This window comes from Leuciscus leuciscus (assembly GCF_965113295.1).
Source record: "Leuciscus leuciscus genome assembly, chromosome: 6".
NCBI classification, from domain to species: domain Eukaryota; kingdom Metazoa; phylum Chordata; class Actinopteri; order Cypriniformes; family Leuciscidae; genus Leuciscus; species Leuciscus leuciscus.
Window position 1 is genome coordinate 8,359,530 of NC_138730.1, and position 23,325 is coordinate 8,382,854.

Genomic DNA, 23,325 nt, shown 5'->3' on the forward strand with positions numbered 1-23,325 from the left:
TTCAAAATGAAATATTAAAGTCGGACCTTAAAGTTAACAAAAGTAGTAAAAAGAAATAAACATCTAGGTACTGAATCTAAATGACACGTTTAACAAAAAGTGTCCCACCTTACCTGCATTCAATCAATCGATTTTAACATCGATGCCATAGAAGAATCATTCCCTTAGAAATGTTTACTTCTGCCTTCAAAGACAATTAAATAACAGTCCAATTGCATGTGTAATTGTCAGGCTTGGTACATCAGAGTCTGTAGAAATGGTTTCTTGAAAAAGAAGAACTGTCAGCTATTCACTTATGTGAGATGAATATCTGCTATAAGAAGTGGTGTCAAGCATGAACGTCAAGTGGAATTGTACACTAAGAATTAATGAGTCACAAATGAGCCAACAAATGAAGAGAAGAGGAATCTATGGCAGTACTTCTTTTAATAAACACAAAACAATGGACATAATCTACACTGGAGAACACATTGTGCAATGCAAGACAAAGAACTGAATAAACTGAGTGCTATATATAAACAGGCAAACAAAGGGAGCTAAATGAAACACAGGTGAACTTAATTAGTGACTAACAGACTATCATGGTTAACTTGTAGCTCAACATGAGTTCCTAAAAGAGCAGCCAAAAGTGTGATTGCAAAGGAACATTCTCTCAACCCCAGGTCAGGACTGCACACAGATTAAGTGTTGTAGTATTTTTGTGACTGCAATATTCAGGCTCCACACGGATTGAAGACAACTTTTCAGCTATACGGTGATGCACCTTTGCTGTTTTAGGCTTGTGTTTTTTTTCTCCATTCCATTTTCTCCATCAACTGACTTGATTTAGTAGGTTACAACAAAAAAAAAGTTAAAGCAAAAGTATAGATATTGTCTTTTATTTTACCTGTCCTTGTGAAGAAGTACACTTTAGCATGCTTTAAAGAAGAGTGCATATTATTGAAATTAAACCTATAAAAAAATATATACTTAAGTGCAAGAATGTAATGTAGTTTTCAGACTTAATTGCATGTTTATGCATATTTTAAATGTAAATTAAGCAGTCCTTTGTTTGACTGAAGTACATCTTTATTTGTAATCCATTTCATAATTACTTGTATTGTCTTTGAAATATGGTTAAAGTGCACTGCTGAATGTACTGATATTTACTGTGCATTTATGGTCAACAAAAATATATTTTAATACAATTTATATTTCATCTTATGTAATGCATTTAAAAATATACATGCAATGAAACATGAACTTTATATTTAATATTGAATAGCAAGTCTACTTCTTTAAAGCACAACAACATTTTTTTTAAAAAACATAATGTACTTTTAAAGTAAAACTCTTAGTTTGACATTACTTTTTTTTTCTTCTTTTTTTTGTGTACATGTACTTAATGTCTCTCCTGCCAGCAGAAGCGCTATGATAGCCACCAGAGGGCACTTCTCCCTAGACCTTTTCCATTTCCATAAACCTTTGCCTGCATTACATCCACCTGTATGTCATTGGTTTGTTCATGTTTGTGTGTATATATCATAAGCACTTTGGCTGGCAGGTGTGACACTTTAGTGGCTTTTTATAATTCATCAATGTTATTATCTGCAAGTGGACCTACAGGGTTTTTTATTATTATTATTATTGTATTTTCAAGATACTACAGGTACACATCCAATGCCAATAAGTGCTTTTTTTTTCACAAGGGTACATAGCAATGCAAAAATTATAGAGTTTTCCAGACAGCAACATGGTGTCGGCCCAGATCCAGCCCACATCTGGTACACATGGATTACACACGGCCCAGATGTGGGCCGACACTATGTTGCTGTCTGGGATATGGTTTTCCGTTGCAAACTAATCTGGTTGTGCTATTTTACCTAATGCAACTTCCATTCTCAAAGCTCCCTGCAACAAAGCATTGACCTTTTATCAAAAAATATTACATTCTTAAACCAAACGGCATGATTTCACTGAATCCACTCTTCATTGTAGGCTTTAAAGATCAACATGGAGAAAATCATCCTAATATTCCCTCTGATATTGCTGGTGCTGCATATACAAGGAGGAGAGTTCTCCAAAGATCCAGTTTGTTTGCCTGCCGAAGCTCCACAGCCGGAAGTCGTGGAGTTCGACAACACAATCTATGCCACTTGTGAAGTAACTCCCAGCCCCAATTTGCCACGTAACCAGCCAAAGATCTTTGGGCAAATCCTCTTCAAGCAGCTCTTCCCCAATGGAGATTTAGAAGTGAAAATCAACCTCCGTGGTTTGCCTGCCAACGATCATCAAGAGCGTGCCATGCACGTCCATCGGTATGGAGACCTGAGTCAAGGCAGCATCACTGTTGGTCCTCATTACAATCCAAACGGCGTTGACCACCCTCCTGGAGACCTGGGCAACTTTGCTTCCAAGCAAGGAGTTATAAGGCAGTCCCTGACGCTTCCAGACGCCAAGCTCTTTGGGCCTTATTCCATTCTGGGACGTGCGGTGGTGGTTCATGAGAAGGAGGATGATCCGGGAATGGATTCAGATGAGGAGAGTGCTGGACAGATAATTGCTTTGGGTGTGATTGGTATTACTACTCCAAGTCTGTGGCAGAAGACTGAAGTGCCCCCCAAGGAAAAATGTGGAGGTAGATTCAAATAGGATAATCATGATTTTCCTTGTGTATTCTTTGTATGTGTCCTACATTAAAGTATATTTCATAAAATGAACATTCCCATGTTTGTTTTTGTTTTGTTTTTTCTCTTGGTCTTTTCAGAGGCTTTTTGGCCATAGCTTCCAATAGTAAATGCACTCTTAAAAATAAATGTAGGGTGAATGCAGGTAAAGTGGGCCGTTTAGTTTGATTTACTGTGCTCAATGGGTTAACACTTTAAGAGCATGACAATGGCCTTTAATTAAAGATCCACTATTTCTTTAAATGATCAAATGGTTTTGGTTGATGCAATATGACACTGGAGGGTGTGGCTACATCTCAGGGGAGGACACCCTTATTGTTGAAGGTAGACATAACCTCTGACATAAGATTTTATTAAATATGATAAAACGTATAATTTAAGGTAGCAGATTGTTTTGGCTTTATAGTGGTTCTTAATAAAGTTATTTTCCAGCTAAAGTTAGTTTCGATTGATTCGCTTCCGTAGCAACGATCATTTGTTATTAAATTAGGGGCCGCCAAGACGACACCATTCTCTCTACACAGACCATAAACGAGAACCTGTGAGAAACGCTGATGGCGTTCACATGCGCATTAAGAATTGGTTCTATAGTTATGTGCGTTTCAATATATGTGCGCAGGTTTGGAATTCCCTACAAACCAAGCCTAAATAAAGTACTGGTCTTTCCTTTATACATTTTGATACAGTATTTTATTTTATCACTTCGGGGTAGGTACGCAAAATGAATTTCTCGCCAACGCTTTAACTGTAGAGTGGTAAAGTTGGCACTTCAGCACTGCGTTGTCATCGGGTCCAGGCGAAGGTCCTTCGTCAGATCTGGATACGGCCTGGATCCGGCAGGCTGTGGGAAAACCTCGGGATAAACAAAGACACTAAAATTAGCGTAGATGCCATTCTTCTTATGATGTAACGAGTAGATCAGGATTTATGGGAAGTGTTCCCGGTTCCGGCTGACCAAATCTATGCAGCCTAACATTGAATTATAGAAGTCTATAATGTATTATGTGAATGCTAGGTCAAAAAGATGTGTCTTTAATCTAGCTTTGAACTGACAGAGTGTGTGTGTCTGCTTCCCGGACAATGTTAGGAAGACTGTTCCAAAGTTTTGGTGCTAAATAGGAAAAGGATCTACCGCCAGCAGTCGATTTTGATATTCTAGGTATTATTAACTGGCCGGAATTTTGAGATCGCAATAGACGTGAAGGACTATAATGCGTTAAGAGCTCGCTCAAGTACTGCGGAGCTAAACCATTTAGTGCTTTGCACTATGTACGATGTTTAATAGGCAGCCAATGCAGTGTTGACAGAACCGGGCTAATATGGTCATACTTCCTGGTTCTGGTAATTCAATTCAATTCAATTCAAATTTATTTGTATAGCGCTTTTCACAATACATATTGTCTCAAAGCAGCTTTACAGAAAGTGTATTTCAAAAAATTGTACATAGAAAAATACAGTTAGTTAATCATGCATTAATTTAGGGCATAACATATCGCCGGCGTCGAGTCGTCGCCGGTAAGAACTCGAGCTGCTGCGTTTTGAACTAGCTGTAGTTTGTTTATTAAGCGTGCAGGGCAACCGTTTTTGGTACGTATCCTAGAGACAAAGACAAATTAATGATATTAAGAAGAGGATCTATGACCTCTGGGAGCATCTCTCCCCGTAGCTTAGTCGGAATAGGGTCTAACATACGTGTTGTCGATTTAGATGAATTAACGAGTTTGCAAAATTCTTCCTCTCCTATAGCAATAAATGAATCAAATTTTTCCTCAGGGAGACTACAATGCACTGCCTGATTCGATACTGTAGTAGACGATTGCATAGTTATAATTTTGTCCCTGATATTATCACTCTTATAAGTGAAGAAGTTCATAAAGTCATTACTGCTGTGTTGCTTGGAAACTTCTGGGCTTTCGTTAGTTTAGCCACCGTTTCAAATAAATACCTAGGATTATGTTTATTTTCTTCTAATAGGGTTGAAAAATAAGCAGATCTAGCAGCTTTTAAGGCCTCTCTGTATGCAATCGAGCTCTCCTTCCATGAAATCCGAAATACCTCTAGTAAGGGAAACTAGGCTGTTCGTGGGAATTTTCCCATTCATTTAAGTTGCCATTGTCGGCCTAGGCACTCGGAGGTCCGCGTGCTCGAAATGGACGACACGAGCTGCTTAACCTAATGGTGACGTGGACGTTTTGTAAAATCGCATATAAAGTGGCCAAAATTACCATAAATTACCATAGGCCCTGTGTGGACGCCTCTGGGGGTGCCAGTGCACTACGGGGAGGTCCACCAAGTGCTTTTGGGGTCCGCCAACTACCTACTCTTCACCATAGTCCTCCTCAGTGCCACGAAGCACCTATTTTGACGCCTAACCACCTATCCTCTTCTTCATTGCCACGAAGTTCCTATGGGGTCCCCTGACCACCTACTCTTCACCATAGTCCTCCTCGTTGTCCACGAAGTGCCTATTTTGACCCCTAACCACCTATCCTCTTCTTCATAGCCACGAAGTGCCTATGGGGTCCCCTGACCACCTAAACTTCACCATAGTCTTCCTCGTTGTCCACGAAGTGCCTATTTTGACCCCTAACCACCTATCCTCTTCTCCATAGCCACGAAGTGCCTATGGGGTCCCCTGACCACCTAAACTTCACCATAGTCTTCCTCAGTACCACGAAGTGCCTATTTTGACCACTAACCACCTATCCTCTTCTTCATTGCCACAAAGTGCCTATGATGCCCCCTGACCACCTAAACTTCACCATAGTCTTCCTCATAGTCCACGAAGTGCCTATTTTGACCCCTAACCACCAAGTGTTTTTTTGTGTAGACGTTCCCCTCTCTGTATGTTTTTGGGGGCCGTGTGAGGCAGCTTTCTATGAAGTTTCGGGCCCCTAGCACCTCCAGGGGCCGAACGAGGTTCAGAGTGGTCCGATTGCCCCGAAATTGACACATACGTCCCGTCACGGGCCCCTGGGACGGTGTCCAGAGTTCCGTGTCCCTCTGACCTTTTTTCGCGCTAATTGGCCACCAACAGCCCTATGGAATAAGTTGCAGGTGGGACGTCAAACAAACAGGGGCCAAAAGGGGTCGAAAGGTCGCAGCGACCCCAAATTCGACACGGTGGTAGTCCAGGGGCCCCCGGTTCTAGATCCTGGATTTGGTGGTTCTAGATCGGTTCTAAGTATGTGTTTCAGCAAAACGACTTGATGGAAAGGCCCGATCGGCCCGAAATTGACACATGCGTCTCGTCACGGGCCCCGGGGACGGGTTCTAGAGTTCCGTGTCCCCGTCCGCTCGTTTGGCCGGAAAAAGACCCCCTTGACCTGGAAGCGCCTGTGAAGTTTGAACTGAATAAGTTGCACGTGGGAGGGCGGAAACACAGGGGTCGAAAGGTCGCAGCGCCTCCAAATTCGCCACCCTGGTAGTCGAGGGGCCCCCGGTTCTAGATCCCGGATCGCAGGGTTCTAGATCGGTTCCAAGTGTGTCTTTTTGCAGTGCGAAATTCTCCTCCCTTTGGTTCACTTTGACCATATGTCTGTCTATGTGTGCGAGAGGGCCTGCATTAATTGGACCATGTGCTTCGTGAAAGGTGGACAGAAAGGTCCGATTGGCCCGAAATTGACGTATGCATTATGGACCATGGCAAGCAGACTTTGGGACAAAAGGAGAACTAAAACGAGGATCAATATCGGCGTGGTGTTTTCGAGATGCCGAGAGCTCCACGTCCGTGACAAACTTCGACTTGACAGAGACGTCTTGCATGCACTTTATTAGACAGGTGAGCAAATGTACATAAAAGTAATCAATGTTATATAGCTCAACATGATGAAATGTTAGAATATGATCAGTATGTTATTCTAATGTTCATCTAGCTTACTGCTAGTCTCATACAGACAAACAAACACATAGAATAACATTATAACTTTCAACACACTCAAATGCAGTTTAGTGTGATAGTGTAGACCAAGTGAAACAGCGCTGCGTTACCTCACAAGTTTAATTCGCCAAATAAACTGACTTGTTAACCCTTTTCCACCAAGGCAGTGCTGGTGCTGGTTCGGAGCTAGAGCCTAGTTTCAAATCGGTTCTTTGTTTTTCGACACCCAAAGCACCAGCTCTCCAAAACATTGCTGGTCTAGAAGTATGAACCGCTTGCGTCAGGGGCTGGGGGCGGGGTTACCGTGACCAACAGACGAACAGAAACTTGTCACCGCCATTTTTCAAATAGCAGCTCATCGAGCTAATAGCAGCTTGATTGTAATCTCCGTCTATGCAAGTTACGGCGAGCTGCACGAACACGTTGGATTCGCCGTGTTTGGATGCCGATGTAGGTTCGCAAAGCCATGAGCATCAATAGTAACGCAACGACCTCCATTGTTGATGGAAGGCTTGTTCGAGATGCATCGGAGCGGCACGGACCGATCGGAGCTGCGGGAGTGTTTGGAGAGCATACGACTCCTTGAGCTTTTGGATCGCTTTCGCAGTGCTTTGATGTCATGAGCCGATCGGTCTGCGAGAAGCCGAACCATCTCGAACAAGCCTGGTGTGTTTGTGTTTGGCGCTGCCACGCTAGCGTTGCTGGGCAACATGAGATGTATACAGTGACGTAAGATCTGCCTCTCTGGTGGCTCTTTGGCCTTGTGGAAAGGCAAACCGGATCTTAGAGAGCTCGTCAGTCGAACCAACTCCGGACTGGCTCTGGCTCTGAACTGGCACCCGGCTCATGCTGGTGGAAAAGGGGTATGTGTGAGTATTAATTCAGCACTTGCGGGTAGATCGGTTGAAGGAAATGTCCTTATTCCTTTATATCTGCGGGACTCGCATGTGGCGCTGATATCTGTCTCTCATTAGCAATCGCGACCTGCTTCATACCACAGTCATGTTAAAAACATCAATGTATTCACTCATCCATAAACATTATTAGATCCTTCGGCATGACGACAAGTTCCATAATTCCGCTTATGCGTCATCAACCTACACCTTTTTTATTGTAAGAGGTTAGCAAGCCTGGTTAGTACCTGGATGGGAGACCTCCTGAGAAAACCAGGTTGCTGCTGGAAGAGGTGTTCGTGAGGCCAGCAGGGGGTGCTCACCCTTGGTCTATGTGGGACCTAACGCCCCAGTGTAGTGATCGGGACACTATACTGTCAAAGAGCACCATCCTTCCAATGAGACGTTAAACCGAGGTCCTGACTCTCTTTAAAATCCCAGGATGTCCTTCGAAAAAGAGTAGGGGTGTAACCCCGGCATCCTGGCCAAATTTGCCCCTTGGCCTCTGTCCATCATGGCCTCCTAATCATCCCCATACACTGATTGGCTTCATCACTGTCTCCTCTCCACCATTAAGCTGGTGTGTGGTGGGCGTTCTGGCGCAATATGGCTGCCGCACATTGGTGGTGGTTGAGGATATTCCCCCTTCCATGTAAAGCGCTTTGAGTACCCAGAAAAGCGCTATATAAATGTAACGAATTATTATTATTATTAAAATGTAGATGCAGAATATAACGCTTTAAAATATGGACACAATTTAAGTTAATTTACAGTGTGCAACAGACAGAAAAAAAGTTTTACAATATGGTTACCATTTTATATTTTCCTCTTATTGAATTTTTGTTAGCCTATTTGTTGTTGCATGTGTTGTAGTTCCATTTGTAATATGTTGTAGAGTTCATTAAAGGGGTCATATAATGTCATTTTTGTACAAGCTAATATGATTCTTTAGGGTCTAAATTAAAAGTTTGTAATATACTTTAATTAAAAATTCTCATTAGTATTGTAAGAGAACACTAATTTTACCTGGTCAAAAACAGCTCTGTTTTCAGCACGCCGTTTAAGTGCATGGGTCTTTAAATGATAATGAGCTTTGATTAATATACAAAGATTAATATAAAGGTTAATAAAACGTTACACTCACTTCAGTTCTTCTGGAGGTGCAGCAGGAACACGAATAGTTGGTACCGATCCTTTTTTCAGGAGCAGCTTCTTAGCAAATAACCAGCTTTTTACTGACCTCATTTGTAAAGCAGTCTATCTATGTGCTTTTGGGTCTGTTAAATATGCGGTGGAATATGTTTGTCTGATGTGTTAATAAATCATGTGTTTTTAAGATCCAGGATCATTTTTGATAAATTAGGGATGGGTCACATTACCTGAAAAGAAATTTGTCTGGAGTGCATGATCTCAAAATGTTTATTGGTATATACCTTGCAAATAACACATATCAACTGTATTCAAAATGAAATATTAAAGTCGGACCTTAAAGTTAACAAAAGTAGTAAAAAGAAATAAACATCTAGGTACTGAATCTAAATGACACGTTTAACAAAAAGTGTCCCACCTTACCTGCATTCAATCAATCGATTTTAACATCGATGCCATAGAAGAATCATTCCCTTAGAAATGTTTACTTCTGCCTTCAAAGACAATTAAATAACAGTCCAATTGCATGTGTAATTGTCAGGCTTGGTACATCAGAGTCTGTAGAAATGGTTTCTTGAAAAAGAAGAACTGTCAGCTATTCACTTATGTGAGATGAATATCTGCTATAAGAAGTGGTGTCAAGCATGAACGTCAAGTGGAATTGTACACTAAGAATTAATGAGTCACAAATGAGCCAACAAATGAAGAGAAGAGGAATCTATGGCAGTACTTCTTTTAATAAACACAAAACAATGGACATAATCTACACTGGAGAACACATTGTGCAATGCAAGACAAAGAACTGAATAAACTGAGTGCTATATATAAACAGGCAAACAAAGGGAGCTAAATGAAACACAGGTGAACTTAATTAGTGACTAACAGACTATCATGGTTAACTTGTAGCTCAACATGAGTTCCTAAAAGAGCAGCCAAAAGTGTGATTGCAAAGGAACATTCTCTCAACCCCAGGTCAGGACTGCACACAGATTAAGTGTTGTAGTATTTTTGTGACTGCAATATTCAGGCTCCACACGGATTGAAGACAGCTTTTCAGCTATACGGTGATGCACCTTTGCTGTTTTAGGCTTGTGTTTTTTTTCTCCATTCCATTTTCTCCATCAACTGACTTGATTTAGTAGGTTACAACAAAAAAAAAAGTTAAAGCAAAAGTATAGATATTGTCTTTTATTTTACCTGTCCTTGTGAAGAAGTACACTTTAGCATGCTTTAAAGAAGAGTGCATATTATTGAAATTAAACCTATAAAAAAATATATACTTAAGTGCAAGAATGTAATGTAGTTTTCAGACTTAATTGCATGTTCATGCATATTTTAAATGTAAATTAAGCAGTCCTTTGTTTGACTGAAGTACATCTTTATTTGTAATCCATTTCATAATTACTTGTATTGTCTTTGAAATATGGTTAAAGTGCACTGCTGAATGTACTGATATTTACTGTGCATTTATGGTCAACAAAAATATATTTTAATACAATTTATATTTCATCTTATGTAATGCATTTAAAAATATACATGCAATGAAACATGAACTTTATATTTAATATTGAATAGCAAGTCTACTTCTTTAAAGCACAACAACATTTTTTTTAAAAAACATAATGTACTTTTAAAGTAAAACTCTTAGTTTGACATTACTTTTTTTTTCTTCTTTTTTTTGTGTACATGTACTTAATGTCTCTCCTGCCAGCAGAAGCGCTATGATAGCCACCAGAGGGCACTTCTCCCTAGACCTTTTCCATTTCCATAAACCTTTGCCTGCATTACATCCACCTGTATGTCATTGGTTTGTTCATGTTTGTGTGTATATATCATAAGCACTTTGGCTGGCAGGTGTGACACTTTAGTGGCTTTTTATAATTCATCAATGTTATTATCTGCAAGTGGACCTACAGGGTTTTTTATTATTATTATTATTGTATTTTCAAGATACTACAGGTACACATCCAATGCCAATAAGTGCTTTTTTTTTCACAAGGGTACATAGCAATGCAAAAATTATAGAGTTTTCCAGACAGCAACATGGTGTCGGCCCAGATCCAGCCCACATCTGGTACACATGGATTACACACGGCCCAGATGTGGGCCGACACTATGTTGCTGTCTGGGATATGGTTTTCCGTTGCAAACTAATCTGGTTGTGCTATTTTACCTAATGCAACTTCCATTCTCAAAGCTCCCTGCAACAAAGCATTGACCTTTTATCAAAAAATATTACATTCTTAAACCAAACGGCATGATTTCACTGAATCCACTCTTCATTGTAGGCTTTAAAGATCAACATGGAGAAAATCATCCTAATATTCCCTCTGATATTGCTGGTGCTGCATATACAAGGAGGAGAGTTCTCCAAAGATCCAGTTTGTTTGCCTGCCGAAGCTCCACAGCCGGAAGTCGTGGAGTTCGACAACACAATCTATGCCACTTGTGAAGTAACTCCCAGCCCCAATTTGCCACGTAACCAGCCAAAGATCTTTGGGCAAATCCTCTTCAAGCAGCTCTTCCCCAATGGAGATTTAGAAGTGAAAATCAACCTCCGTGGTTTGCCTGCCAACGATCATCAAGAGCGTGCCATGCACGTCCATCGGTATGGAGACCTGAGTCAAGGCAGCATCACTGTTGGTCCTCATTACAATCCAAACGGCGTTGACCACCCTCCTGGAGACCTGGGCAACTTTGCTTCCAAGCAAGGAGTTATAAGGCAGTCCCTGACGCTTCCAGACGCCAAGCTCTTTGGGCCTTATTCCATTCTGGGACGTGCGGTGGTGGTTCATGAGAAGGAGGATGATCCGGGAATGGATTCAGATGAGGAGAGTGCTGGACAGATAATTGCTTTGGGTGTGATTGGTATTACTACTCCAAGTCTGTGGCAGAAGACTGAAGTGCCCCCCAAGGAAAAATGTGGAGGTAGATTCAAATAGGATAATCATGATTTTCCTTGTGTATTCTTTGTATGTGTCCTACATTAAAGTATATTTCATAAAATGAACATTCCCATGTTTGTTTTTGTTTTGTTTTTTCTCTTGGTCTTTTCAGAGGCTTTTTGGCCATAGCTTCCAATAGTAAATGCACTCTTAAAAATAAATGTAGGGTGAATGCAGGTAAAGTGGGCCGTTTAGTTTGATTTACTGTGCTCAATGGGTTAACACTTTAAGAGCATGACAATGGCCTTTAATTAAAGATCCACTATTTCTTTAAATGATCAAATGGTTTTGGTTGATGCAATATGACACTGGAGGGTGTGGCTACATCTCAGGGGAGGACACCCTTATTGTTGAAGGTAGACATAACCTCTGACATAAGATTTTATTAAATATGATAAAACGTATAATTTAAGGTAACAGATTGTTTTGGCTTTATAGTGGTTCTTAAGTTATTTTCCAGCTAAAGTTAGTTTCGATTGATTCGCTTCCGTAGCAACGATCATTTGTTATTAAATTAGGGGCCGCCAAGACGACACCATTCTCTCTACACAGACTATAAACGAGAACCTGTGAGAAACGCTGATGGCGTTCACATGCGCATTAAGAATTGGTTCTATAGTTATGTGCGTTTCAATATATGTGCGCAGGTTTGGAATTCCCTACAAACCAAGCCTAAATAAAGTACTGGTCTTTCCTTTATACATTTTGATACAGTATTTTATTTTATCACTTCGGGGTAGGTACGCAAAATGAATTTCTCGCCAACGCTTTAACTGTAGAGTGGTAAAGTTGGCACTTCAGCACTGCGTTGTCATCGGGTCCAGGCGAAGGTCCTTCGTCAGATCTGGATACGGCCTGGATCCGGCAGGCTGTGGGAAAACCTCGGGATAAACAAAGACACTAAAATTAGCGTAGATGCCATTCTTCTTATGATGTAACGAGTAGATCAGGATTTATGGGAAGTGTTCCCGGTTCCGGCTGACCAAATCTATGCAGCCTAACATTGAATTATAGAAGTCTATAATGTATTATGTGAATGCTAGGTCAAAAAGATGTGTCTTTAATCTAGCTTTGAACTGACAGAGTGTGTGTGTCTGCTTCCCGGACAATGTTAGGAAGACTGTTCCAAAGTTTTGGTGCTAAATAGGAAAAGGATCTACCGCCAGCAGTCGATTTTGATATTCTAGGTATTATTAACTGGCCGGAATTTTGAGATCGCAATAGACGTGAAGGACTATAATGCGTTAAGAGCTCGCTCAAGTACTGCGGAGCTAAACCATTTAGTGCTTTGCACTATGTACGATGTTTAATAGGCAGCCAATGCAGTGTTGACAGAACCGGGCTAATATGGTCATACTTCCTGGTTCTGGTAATTCAATTCAATTCAATTCAAATTTATTTGTATAGCGCTTTTCACAATACATATTGTCTCAAAGCAGCTTTACAGAAAGTGTATTTCAAAAAATTGTACATAGAAAAATACAGTTAGTTAATCATGCATTAATTTAGGGCATAACATATCGCCGGCGTCGAGTCGTCGCCGGTAAGAACTCGAGCTGCTGCGTTTTGAACTAGCTGTAGTTTGTTTATTAAGCGTGCAGGGCAACCGTTTTTGGTACGTATCCTAGAGACAAAGACAAATTAATGATATTAAGAAGAGGATCTATGACCTCTGGGAGCATCTCTCCCCGTAGCTTAGTCGGAATAGGGTCTAACATACGTGTTGTCGATTTAGATGAATTAACGAGTTTGCAAAATTCTTCCTCTCCTATAGCAATAAATGAATCAAATTTTTCCTCAGGGAGACTACAATGCACTGCCTGATTCGATACTGTAGTAGACGATTGCATAGTTATAATTTTGTCCCTGATATTATCACTCTTATAAGTGAAGAAGTTCATAAAGTCATTACTGCTGTGTTGCTTGGAAACTTCTGGGCTTTCGTTAGTTTAGCCACCGTTTCAAATAAATACCTAGGATTATGTTTATTTTCTTCTAATAGGGTTGAAAAATAAGCAGATCTAGCAGCTTTTAAGGCCTCTCTGTATGCAATCGAGCTCTCCTTCCATGAAATCCGAAATACCTCTAGTAAGGGAAACTAGGCTGTTCGTGGGAATTTTCCCATTCATTTAAGTTGCCATTGTCGGCCTAGGCACTCGGAGGTCCGCGTGCTCGAAATGGACGACACGAGCTGCTTAACCTAATGGTGACGTGGACGTTTTGTAAAATCGCATATAAAGTGGCCAAAATTACCATAAATTACCATAGGCCCTGTGTGGACGCCTCTGGGGGTGCCAGTGCACTACGGGGAGGTCCACCAAGTGCTTTTGGGGTCCGCCAACTACCTACTCTTCACCATAGTCCTCCTCAGTGCCACGAAGCACCTATTTTGACGCCTAACCACCTATCCTCTTCTTCATTGCCACGAAGTTCCTATGGGGTCCCCTGACCACCTACTCTTCACCATAGTCCTCCTCGTTGTCCACGAAGTGCCTATTTTGACCCCTAACCACCTATCCTCTTCTTCATAGCCACGAAGTGCCTATGGGGTCCCCTGACCACCTAAACTTCACCATAGTCTTCCTCGTTGTCCACGAAGTGCCTATTTTGACCCCTAACCACCTATCCTCTTCTCCATTGCCACGAAGTGCCTATGGGGTCCCCTGACCACCTAAACTTCACCATAGTCTTCCTCAGTACCACGAAGTGCCTATTTTGACCACTCACCACCTATCCTCTTCTTCATTGCCACAAAGTGCCTATGATGCCCCCTGACCACCTAAACTTCACCATAGTCTTCCTCATAGTCCACGAAGTGCCTATTTTGACCCCTAACCACCAAGTGTTTTTTTGTGTAGACGTTCCCCTCTCTGTATGTTTTTGGGGGCCGTGTGAGGCAGCTTTCTATGAAGTTTCGGGCCCCTAGCACCTCCAGGGGCCGAACGAGGTTCAGAGTGGTCCGATTGCCCCGAAATTGACACATACGTCCCGTCACGGGCCCCTGGGACGGTGTCCAGAGTTCCGTGTCCCTCTGACCTTTTTTCGCGCTAATTGGCCACCAACAGCCCTATGGAATAAGTTGCAGGTGGGACGTCAAACAAACAGGGGCCAAAAGGGGTCGAAAGGTCGCAGCGACCCCAAATTCGACACGGTGGTAGTCCAGGGGCCCCCGGTTCTAGATCCTGGATTTGGTGGTTCTAGATCGGTTCTAAGTATGTGTTTCAGCAAAACGACTTGATGGAAAGGCCCGATCGGCCCGAAATTGACACATGCGTCTCGTCACGGGCCCCGGGGACGGGTTCTAGAGTTCCGTGTCCCCGTCCGCTCGTTTGGCCGGAAAAAGACCCCCTTGACCTGGAAGCGCCTGTGAAGTTTGAACTGAATAAGTTGCACGTGGGAGGGCGGAAACACAGGGGTCGAAAGGTCGCAGCATGCTTTCAATATGGAACTAGGCAAAGCTAGACAGACTTTCTTCTCAAATATTATAAACAGCAATTTAAACAACACACGCACTCTTTTTGCTACTGTAGAGAGACTGACAAACCCCCCAAGCCAGATTCCTAGTGAAATGCTCTCAAACAGCAAGTGCAGTGAGTTTGCTTCTTTCTTCTCTGAGAAAATCAATAATATCAGAAAGGTGATCAGCACATCCTTGAGTTGCACTGGGGTCAGACAGATCAGACCACCTGAGAAAGTAGTTACTATGTCTGACTTCAAAGAAATTGATGGCAAAATTTTGGAAGAAACCGTACAACACCTTAAAACATCAACATGCGCCCTTGACACACTTCCCACATCTTTCTTCAAAATTGTGCTAAACAGTTTAGAAGCAGATCTTCTAGAAGTGGTAAATGCCTCACTTCTCTCTGGGAGTTTTCCAAACTCCCTGAAAACTGCAGTTGTCAAGCCCCTCCTGAAAAAGAGAAATCTGGATAAGACCATATTAAGCAACTATAGACCGATCTCAAATCTTCCTTTCATAGGCAAGATCATTGAAAAAGTTGTCTTCAATCAGCTGAACAAATTCTTAAGCTCGAATGGATACTTTGACAATTTTCAATCTGGTTTCCGACCGCACCACAGCACAGAGACAGCGCTCATAAAGATAATAAACGATATTCGCTTAAATACTGATTCAGGAAAATTATCAGTGCTGGTACTACTCGACCTCAGTGCTGCATTTGACACTGTCGATCACAACATACTTCTTGACAGGCTGGAAAACTGGGTGGGGCTTTCTGGGATAGTCCTTAAATGGTTCAGGTCATACTTAGATGGGAGAGGTTATTATGTGAGTATAGGAGACCATAAGTCTGAGTGGACATCCATGACATGCGGAGTCCCTCAAGGCTCAATTCTTGCGCCACTCCTGTTCAACCTGTATATGCTCCCAATGAGCCAAATAATGAGAAATAACCAAATTGCTTACCACAGCTATGCAGACGACACACAGCTGTACTTAGCCCTATCGCCCAACGATTACAGCCCCATTGACTCCCTGTGCCGATGCATTGATGAAGTCAACAGTTGGATGTGTCAAAACTTTCTTCAATTAAACAAAGACAAAACTGAAGTTATTGCGTTTGGAAACAAAGATGAAGTTCTCAAAGTGAACGCATACCTTCACTCTAGGGGTAAAACAACTAAACATCAAGTCAGGAATCTTGGTGTGACACTAGAGTCAGACCTTAGTTTCAGTAGTCATGTCAAAGCAATAACTAAATCAGCATACTATCATCTGAAAAATATTGCAAGAATTAGATGCTTTGTTTCCAGACAAGACTTAGAGAAACTTGTGCATGCTTTCATCACCAGCAGGGTGGATTATTGTAATGGACTCCTCACTGGCCTTCCCAAAAAGACCATAAGACAGTTGCAGCTCATACAGAACGCTGCCGCCAGGATTCTGAGCAGAACCAGAAAATATGAACATATCACACCAGTCCTCAGGTCTTTACACTGGCTCCCAGTTAGATTTAGGATTGATTTTAAAGTATTATTACTGGTATATAAATCATTCAATGGCCTAGGACCTCAATACATTGCAGATATGCTCACTGAATATAAACCCAACAGATCACTCAGATCATTAGGATCATATCAGCTAGAAATACCAAGGGTTCATTCTAAACATGGTGAGTCTGCTTTTAGCTATTATGCCAGCCACAGCTGGAACCAGCTTCCAGAAGAGATCAGAGGTGCTCCTACAGTGGTCACATTCAAATCCAGACTCAAAACACTTCTGTTTAGCTGTGCATTTACTGAATGAGCACTGTGCCGCTGTTCGTCCGACTGTTTGTACTGTACTGTATTTTACTCTATTTTTCTAAACTGTTTTAATTATTCTTATTTCTTTTAATTATTTTAATTTCTCCTATGTCAGCAGGGCATTTAGCCCGAAACTGTAAATGCCCACTCAGAAGGTGATAATGTGAAAGTGATTAATGTGGGTTTGAAAGTAGAACAGTATTTAAATGACGATATTAAAGTTTTCGTCTGAGAAAGAATGTGAACGCAGTGCTAAAGTGCTAAAGAAAGTGAAAACAACATGTGAGTAAATGAGGGAGAAAAGAAAGTTAAAGGAAAGTTGATAGATGGAAGTCGTAAGAAGATTGAAGGTTAAAAGAAGGTTGAAAGATTTAAGTCTTAAGGGAATCCTTTGAAAGAAAGATCTATAATAAATATTATTTTTTATTTTTTAAAAGTACTGTATTTTATTTTTCTAAACTGTTTTAATTATTCTTATTTCTTTTCATTATTTTAATTTATTCTATGTAAAGCACTTTGAATTGCCATTGTGTATGAAATGTGCTATATAAATAAACTTGCCTTGCCTTGCCTTGCCTTGCCTTGCCTTGCCTTGCCTTGCCTTGCAGCGCCTCCAAATTCGTCACCCTGGTAGTCGAGGGGCCCCCGGTTCTAGATCCCGGATCGCAGGGTTCTAGATCGGTTCCAAGTGTGTCTTTTTGCAGTGCGAAATTCTCCTCCCTTTGGTTCACTTTGACCATATGTCTGTCTATGTGTGCGAGAGGGCCTGCATTAATTGGACCATGTGCTTCGTGAAAGGTGGACAGAAAGGTCCGATTGGCCCGAAATTGACGTATGCATTATGGACCATGGCAAGCAGACTTTGGGACAAAAGGAGAACTAAAACGAGGATCAATATCGGCGTGGTGTTTTCGAGATGCCGAGAGCTCCACGTCCGTGACAAACTTCGACTTGACAGAGACGTCTTGCATGCACTTTATTAGACAGGTGAGCAAATGTACATAAAAGTAATCAATGTTATATAGCTCAACATGATGAAATGTTAGAATATGATCAGTATGTTATTCTAATGTTCATCTAGCTTACTGCTAGTCTCATACAGACAAACAAACACATAGAATAACATTATAACTTTCAACACACTCAAATGCAGTTTAGTGTGATAGTGTAGACCAAGTGAAACAGCGCTGCGTTACCTCACAAGTTTAATTCGCCAAATAAACTGACTTGTTAACCCTTTTCCACCAAGGCAGTGCTGGTGCTGGTTCGGAGCTAGAGCCTAGTTTCAAATCGGTTCTTTGTTTTTCGACACCCAAAGCACCAGCTCTCCAAAACATTGCTGGTCTAGAAGTATGAACCGCTTGCGTCAGGGGCTGGGGGCGGGGTTACCGTGACCAACAGACGAACAGAAACTTGTCACCGCCATTTTTCAAATAGCAGCTCATCGAGCTAATAGCAGCTTGATTGTAATCTCCGTCTATGCAAGTTACGGCGAGCTGCACGAACACGTTGGATTCGCCGTGTTTGGATGCCGATGTAGGTTCGCAAAGCCATGAGCATCAATAGTAACGCAACGACCTCCATTGTTGATGGAAGGCTTGTTCGAGATGCATCGGAGCGGCACGGACCGATCGGAGCTGCGGGAGTGTTTGGAGAGCATACGACTCCTTGAGCTTTTGGATCGCTTTCGCAGTGCTTTGATGTCATGAGCCGATCGGTCTGCGAGAAGCCGAACCATCTCGAACAAGCCTGGTGTGTTTGTGTTTGGCGCTGCCACGCTAGCGTTGCTGGGCAACATGAGATGTATACAGTGACGTAAGATCTGCCTCTCTGGTGGCTCTTTGGCCTTGTGGAAAGGCAAACCGGATCTTAGAGAGCTCGTCAGTCGAACCAACTCCGGACTGGCTCTGGCTCTGAACTGGCACCCGGCTCATGCTGGTGGAAAAGGGGTATGTGTGAGTATTAATTCAGCACTTGCGGGTAGATCGGTAGAAGGAAATGTCCTTATTCCTTTATATCTGCGGGACTCGCATGTGGCGCTGATATCTGTCTCTCATTAGCAATCGCGACCTGCTTCATACCACAGTCATGTTAAAAACATCAATGTATTCACTCATCCATAAACATTATTAGATCCTTCGGCATGACGACAAGTTCCATAATTCCGCTTATGCGTCATCAACCTACACCTTTTTTATTGTAAAAGGTTAGCAAGCCTGGTTAGTACCTGGATGGGAGACCTCCTGAGAAAACCAGGTTGCTGCTGGAAGAGGTGTTCGTGAGGCCAGCAGGGGGTGCTCACCCTTGGTCTATGTGGGACCTAACGCCCCAGTGTAGTGATCGGGACACTATACTGTCAAAGAGCACCATCCTTCCAATGAGACGTTAAACCGAGGTCCTGACTCTCTTTAAAATCCCAGGATGTCCTTCGAAAAAGAGTAGGGGTGTAACCCCGGCATCCTGGCCAAATTTGCCCCTTGGCCTCTGTCCATCATGGCCTCCTAATCATCCCCATACACTGATTGGCTTCATCACTGTCTCCTCTCCACCATTAAGCTGGTGTGTGGTGGGCGTTCTGGCGCAATATGGCTGCCGCACATTGGTGGTGGTTGAGGATATTCCCCCTTCCATGTAAAGCGCTTTGAGTACCCAGAAAAGCGCTATATAAATGTAACGAATTATTATTATTATTAAAATGTAGATGCAGAATATAACGCTTTAAAATATGGACACAATTTAAGTTAATTTACAGTGTGCAACAGACAGAAAAAAAGTTTTACAATATGGTTACCATTTTATATTTTCCTCTTATTGAATTTTTGTTAGCCTATTTGTTGTTGCATGTGTTGTAGTTCCATTTGTAATATGTTGTAGAGTTCATTAAAGGGGTCATATAATGTCATTTTTGTACAAGCTAATATGATTCTTTAGGGTCTAAATTAAAAGTTTGTAATATACTTTAATTAAAAATTCTCATTAGTATTGTAAGAGAACACTAATTTTACCTGGTCAAAAACAGCTCTGTTTTCAGCACGCCGTTTAAGTGCATGGGTCTTTAAATGATAATGAGCTTTGATTAATATACAAAGATTAATATAAAGGTTAATAAAACGTTACACTCACTTCAGTTCTTCTGGAGGTGCAGCAGGAACACGAATAGTTGGTACCGATCCTTTTTTCAGGAGCAGCTTCTTAGCAAATAACCAGCTTTTTACTGACCTCATTTGTAAAGCAGTCTATCTATGTGCTTTTGGGTCTGTTAAATATGCGGTGGAATATGTTTGTCTGATGTGTTAATAAATCATGTGTTTTTAAGATCCAGGATCATTTTTGATAAATTAGGGATGGGTCACATTACCTGAAAAGAAATTTGTCTGGAGTGCATGATCTCAAAATGTTTATTGGTATATACCTTGCAAATAACACATATCAACTGTATTCAAAATGAAATATTAAAGTCGGACCTTAAAGTTAACAAAAGTAGTAAAAAGAAATAAACATCTAGGTACTGAATCTAAATGACACGTTTAACAAAAAGTGTCCCACCTTACCTGCATTCAATCAATCGATTTTAACATCGATGCCATAGAAGAATCATTCCCTTAGAAATGTTTACTTCTGCCTTCAAAGACAATTAAATAACAGTCCAATTGCATGTGTAATTGTCAGGCTTGGTACATCAGAGTCTGTAGAAATGGTTTCTTGAAAAAGAAGAACTGTCAGCTATTCACTTATGTGAGATGAATATCTGCTATAAGAAGTGGTGTCAAGCATGAACGTCAAGTGGAATTGTACACTAAGAATTAATGAGTCACAAATGAGCCAACAAATGAAGAGAAGAGGAATCTATGGCAGTACTTCTTTTAATAAACACAAAACAATGGACATAATCTACACTGGAGAACACATTGTGCAATGCAAGACAAAGAACTGAATAAACTGAGTGCTATATATAAACAGGCAAACAAAGGGAGCTAAATGAAACACAGGTGAACTTAATTAGTGACTAACAGACTATCATGGTTAACTTGTAGCTCAACATGAGTTCCTAAAAGAGCAGCCAAAAGTGTGATTGCAAAGGAACATTCTCTCAACCCCAGGTCAGGACTGCACACAGATTAAGTGTTGTAGTATTTTTGTGACTGCAATATTCAGGCTCCACACGGATTGAAGACAGCTTTTCAGCTATACGGTGATGCACCTTTGCTGTTTTAGGCTTGTGTTTTTTTTCTCCATTCCATTTTCTCCATCAACTGACTTGATTTAGTAGGTTACAACAAAAAAAAAAGTTAAAGCAAAAGTATAGATATTGTCTTTTATTTTACCTGTCCTTGTGAAGAAGTACACTTTAGCATGCTTTAAAGAAGAGTGCATATTATTGAAATTAAACCTATAAAAAAATATATACTTAAGTGCAAGAATGTAATGTAGTTTTCAGACTTAATTGCATGTTCATGCATATTTTAAATGTAAATTAAGCAGTCCTTTGTTTGACTGAAGTACATCTTTATTTGTAATCCATTTCATAATTACTTGTATTGTCTTTGAAATATGGTTAAAGTGCACTGCTGAATGTACTGATATTTACTGTGCATTTATGGTCAACAAAAATATATTTTAATACAATTTATATTTCATCTTATGTAATGCATTTAAAAATATACATGCAATGAAACATGAACTTTATATTTAATATTGAATAGCAAGTCTACTTCTTTAAAGCACAACAACATTTTTTTTAAAAAACATAATGTACTTTTAAAGTAAAACTCTTAGTTTGACATTACTTTTTTTTTCTTCTTTTTTTTGTGTACATGTACTTAATGTCTCTCCTGCCAGCAGAAGCGCTATGATAGCCACCAGAGGGCACTTCTCCCTAGACCTTTTCCATTTCCATAAACCTTTGCCTGCATTACATCCACCTGTATGTCATTGGTTTGTTCATGTTTGTGTGTATATATCATAAGCACTTTGGCTGGCAGGTGTGACACTTTAGTGGCTTTTTATAATTCATCAATGTTATTATCTGCAAGTGGACCTACAGGGTTTTTTATTATTATTATTATTGTATTTTCAAGATACTACAGGTACACATCCAATGCCAATAAGTGCTTTTTTTTTCACAAGGGTACATAGCAATGCAAAAATTATAGAGTTTTCCAGACAGCAACATGGTGTCGGCCCAGATCCAGCCCACATCTGGTACACATGGATTACACACGGCCCAGATGTGGGCCGACACTATGTTGCTGTCTGGGATATGGTTTTCCGTTGCAAACTAATCTGGTTGTGCTATTTTACCTAATGCAACTTCCATTCTCAAAGCTCCCTGCAACAAAGCATTGACCTTTTATCAAAAAATATTACATTCTTAAACCAAACGGCATGATTTCACTGAATCCACTCTTCATTGTAGGCTTTAAAGATCAACATGGAGAAAATCATCCTAATATTCCCTCTGATATTGCTGGTGCTGCATATACAAGGAGGAGAGTTCTCCAAAGATCCAGTTTGTTTGCCTGCCGAAGCTCCACAGCCGGAAGTCGTGGAGTTCGACAACACAATCTATGCCACTTGTGAAGTAACTCCCAGCCCCAATTTGCCACGTAACCAGCCAAAGATCTTTGGGCAAATCCTCTTCAAGCAGCTCTTCCCCAATGGAGATTTAGAAGTGAAAATCAACCTCCGTGGTTTGCCTGCCAACGATCATCAAGAGCGTGCCATGCACGTCCATCGGTATGGAGACCTGAGTCAAGGCAGCATCACTGTTGGTCCTCATTACAATCCAAACGGCGTTGACCACCCTCCTGGAGACCTGGGCAACTTTGCTTCCAAGCAAGGAGTTATAAGGCAGTCCCTGACGCTTCCAGACGCCAAGCTCTTTGGGCCTTATTCCATTCTGGGACGTGCGGTGGTGGTTCATGAGAAGGAGGATGATCCGGGAATGGATTCAGATGAGGAGAGTGCTGGACAGATAATTGCTTTGGGTGTGATTGGTATTACTACTCCAAGTCTGTGGCAGAAGACTGAAGTGCCCCCCAAGGAAAAATGTGGAGGTAGATTCAAATAGGATAATCATGATTTTCCTTGTGTATTCTTTGTATGTGTCCTACATTAAAGTATATTTCATAAAATGAACATTCCCATGTTTGTTTTTGTTTTGTTTTTTCTCTTGGTCTTTTCAGAGGCTTTTTGGCCATAGCTTCCAATAGTAAATGCACTCTTAAAAATAAATGTAGGGTGAATGCAGGTAAAGTGGGCCGTTTAGTTTGATTTACTGTGCTCAATGGGTTAACACTTTAAGAGCATGACAATGGCCTTTAATTAAAGATCCACTATTTCTTTAAATGATCAAATGGTTTTGGTTGATGCAATATGACACTGGAGGGTGTGGCTACATCTCAGGGGAGGACACCCTTATTGTTGAAGGTAGACATAACCTCTGACATAAGATTTTATTAAATATGATAAAACGTATAATTTAAGGTAACAGATTGTTTTGGCTTTATAGTGGTTCTTAAGTT

The 23,325-nt window shown here is 41.0% G+C and overlaps 3 protein-coding genes across 3 annotated transcripts; all 3 read left to right on the plus strand.

The window, feature by feature from the left end:
* LOC309500737 (extracellular superoxide dismutase [Cu-Zn]-like) lies at window positions 1-2,699 on the plus strand. The gene is made up of 2 exons (XM_082172450.1): window positions 1-754; window positions 1,978-2,699. Exon 2 carries the CDS (start codon window positions 1,993-1,995, stop codon window positions 2,629-2,631), a length of 639 nt encoding a protein of 212 aa, XP_082028576.1. The 5' UTR covers window positions 1-754; window positions 1,978-1,992; the 3' UTR covers window positions 2,632-2,699.
* An 8,145-nt stretch (window positions 2,700-10,844) lies between these two features.
* LOC309500229 (extracellular superoxide dismutase [Cu-Zn]-like) lies at window positions 10,845-11,598 on the plus strand. The gene has a single exon (XM_082171798.1). The coding sequence runs from the start codon at window positions 10,892-10,894 to the stop codon at window positions 11,528-11,530; it is 639 nt and encodes a 212-aa protein (XP_082027924.1). The 5' UTR covers window positions 10,845-10,891; the 3' UTR covers window positions 11,531-11,598.
* Window positions 11,599-22,185: 10,587 nt separating this feature from the next.
* Window positions 22,186-22,939, plus strand: LOC309500238 (extracellular superoxide dismutase [Cu-Zn]-like). The gene has a single exon (XM_082171803.1). The coding sequence runs from the start codon at window positions 22,233-22,235 to the stop codon at window positions 22,869-22,871; it is 639 nt and encodes a 212-aa protein (XP_082027929.1). The 5' UTR covers window positions 22,186-22,232; the 3' UTR covers window positions 22,872-22,939.
* The last annotated feature ends 386 nt before the right edge of the window (window positions 22,940-23,325 follow it).

Bases quoted from the DNA above. Each gene is read 5' to 3' on its own strand.
- LOC309500737 (XM_082172450.1), top strand. From the start codon at position 1,993: ATGGAGAAAATCATCCTAATATTCCCTCTGATATTGCTGGTGCTGCAT.
- LOC309500229 (XM_082171798.1), top strand. From the start codon at position 10,892: ATGGAGAAAATCATCCTAATATTCCCTCTGATATTGCTGGTGCTGCAT.
- LOC309500238 (XM_082171803.1), top strand. From the start codon at position 22,233: ATGGAGAAAATCATCCTAATATTCCCTCTGATATTGCTGGTGCTGCAT.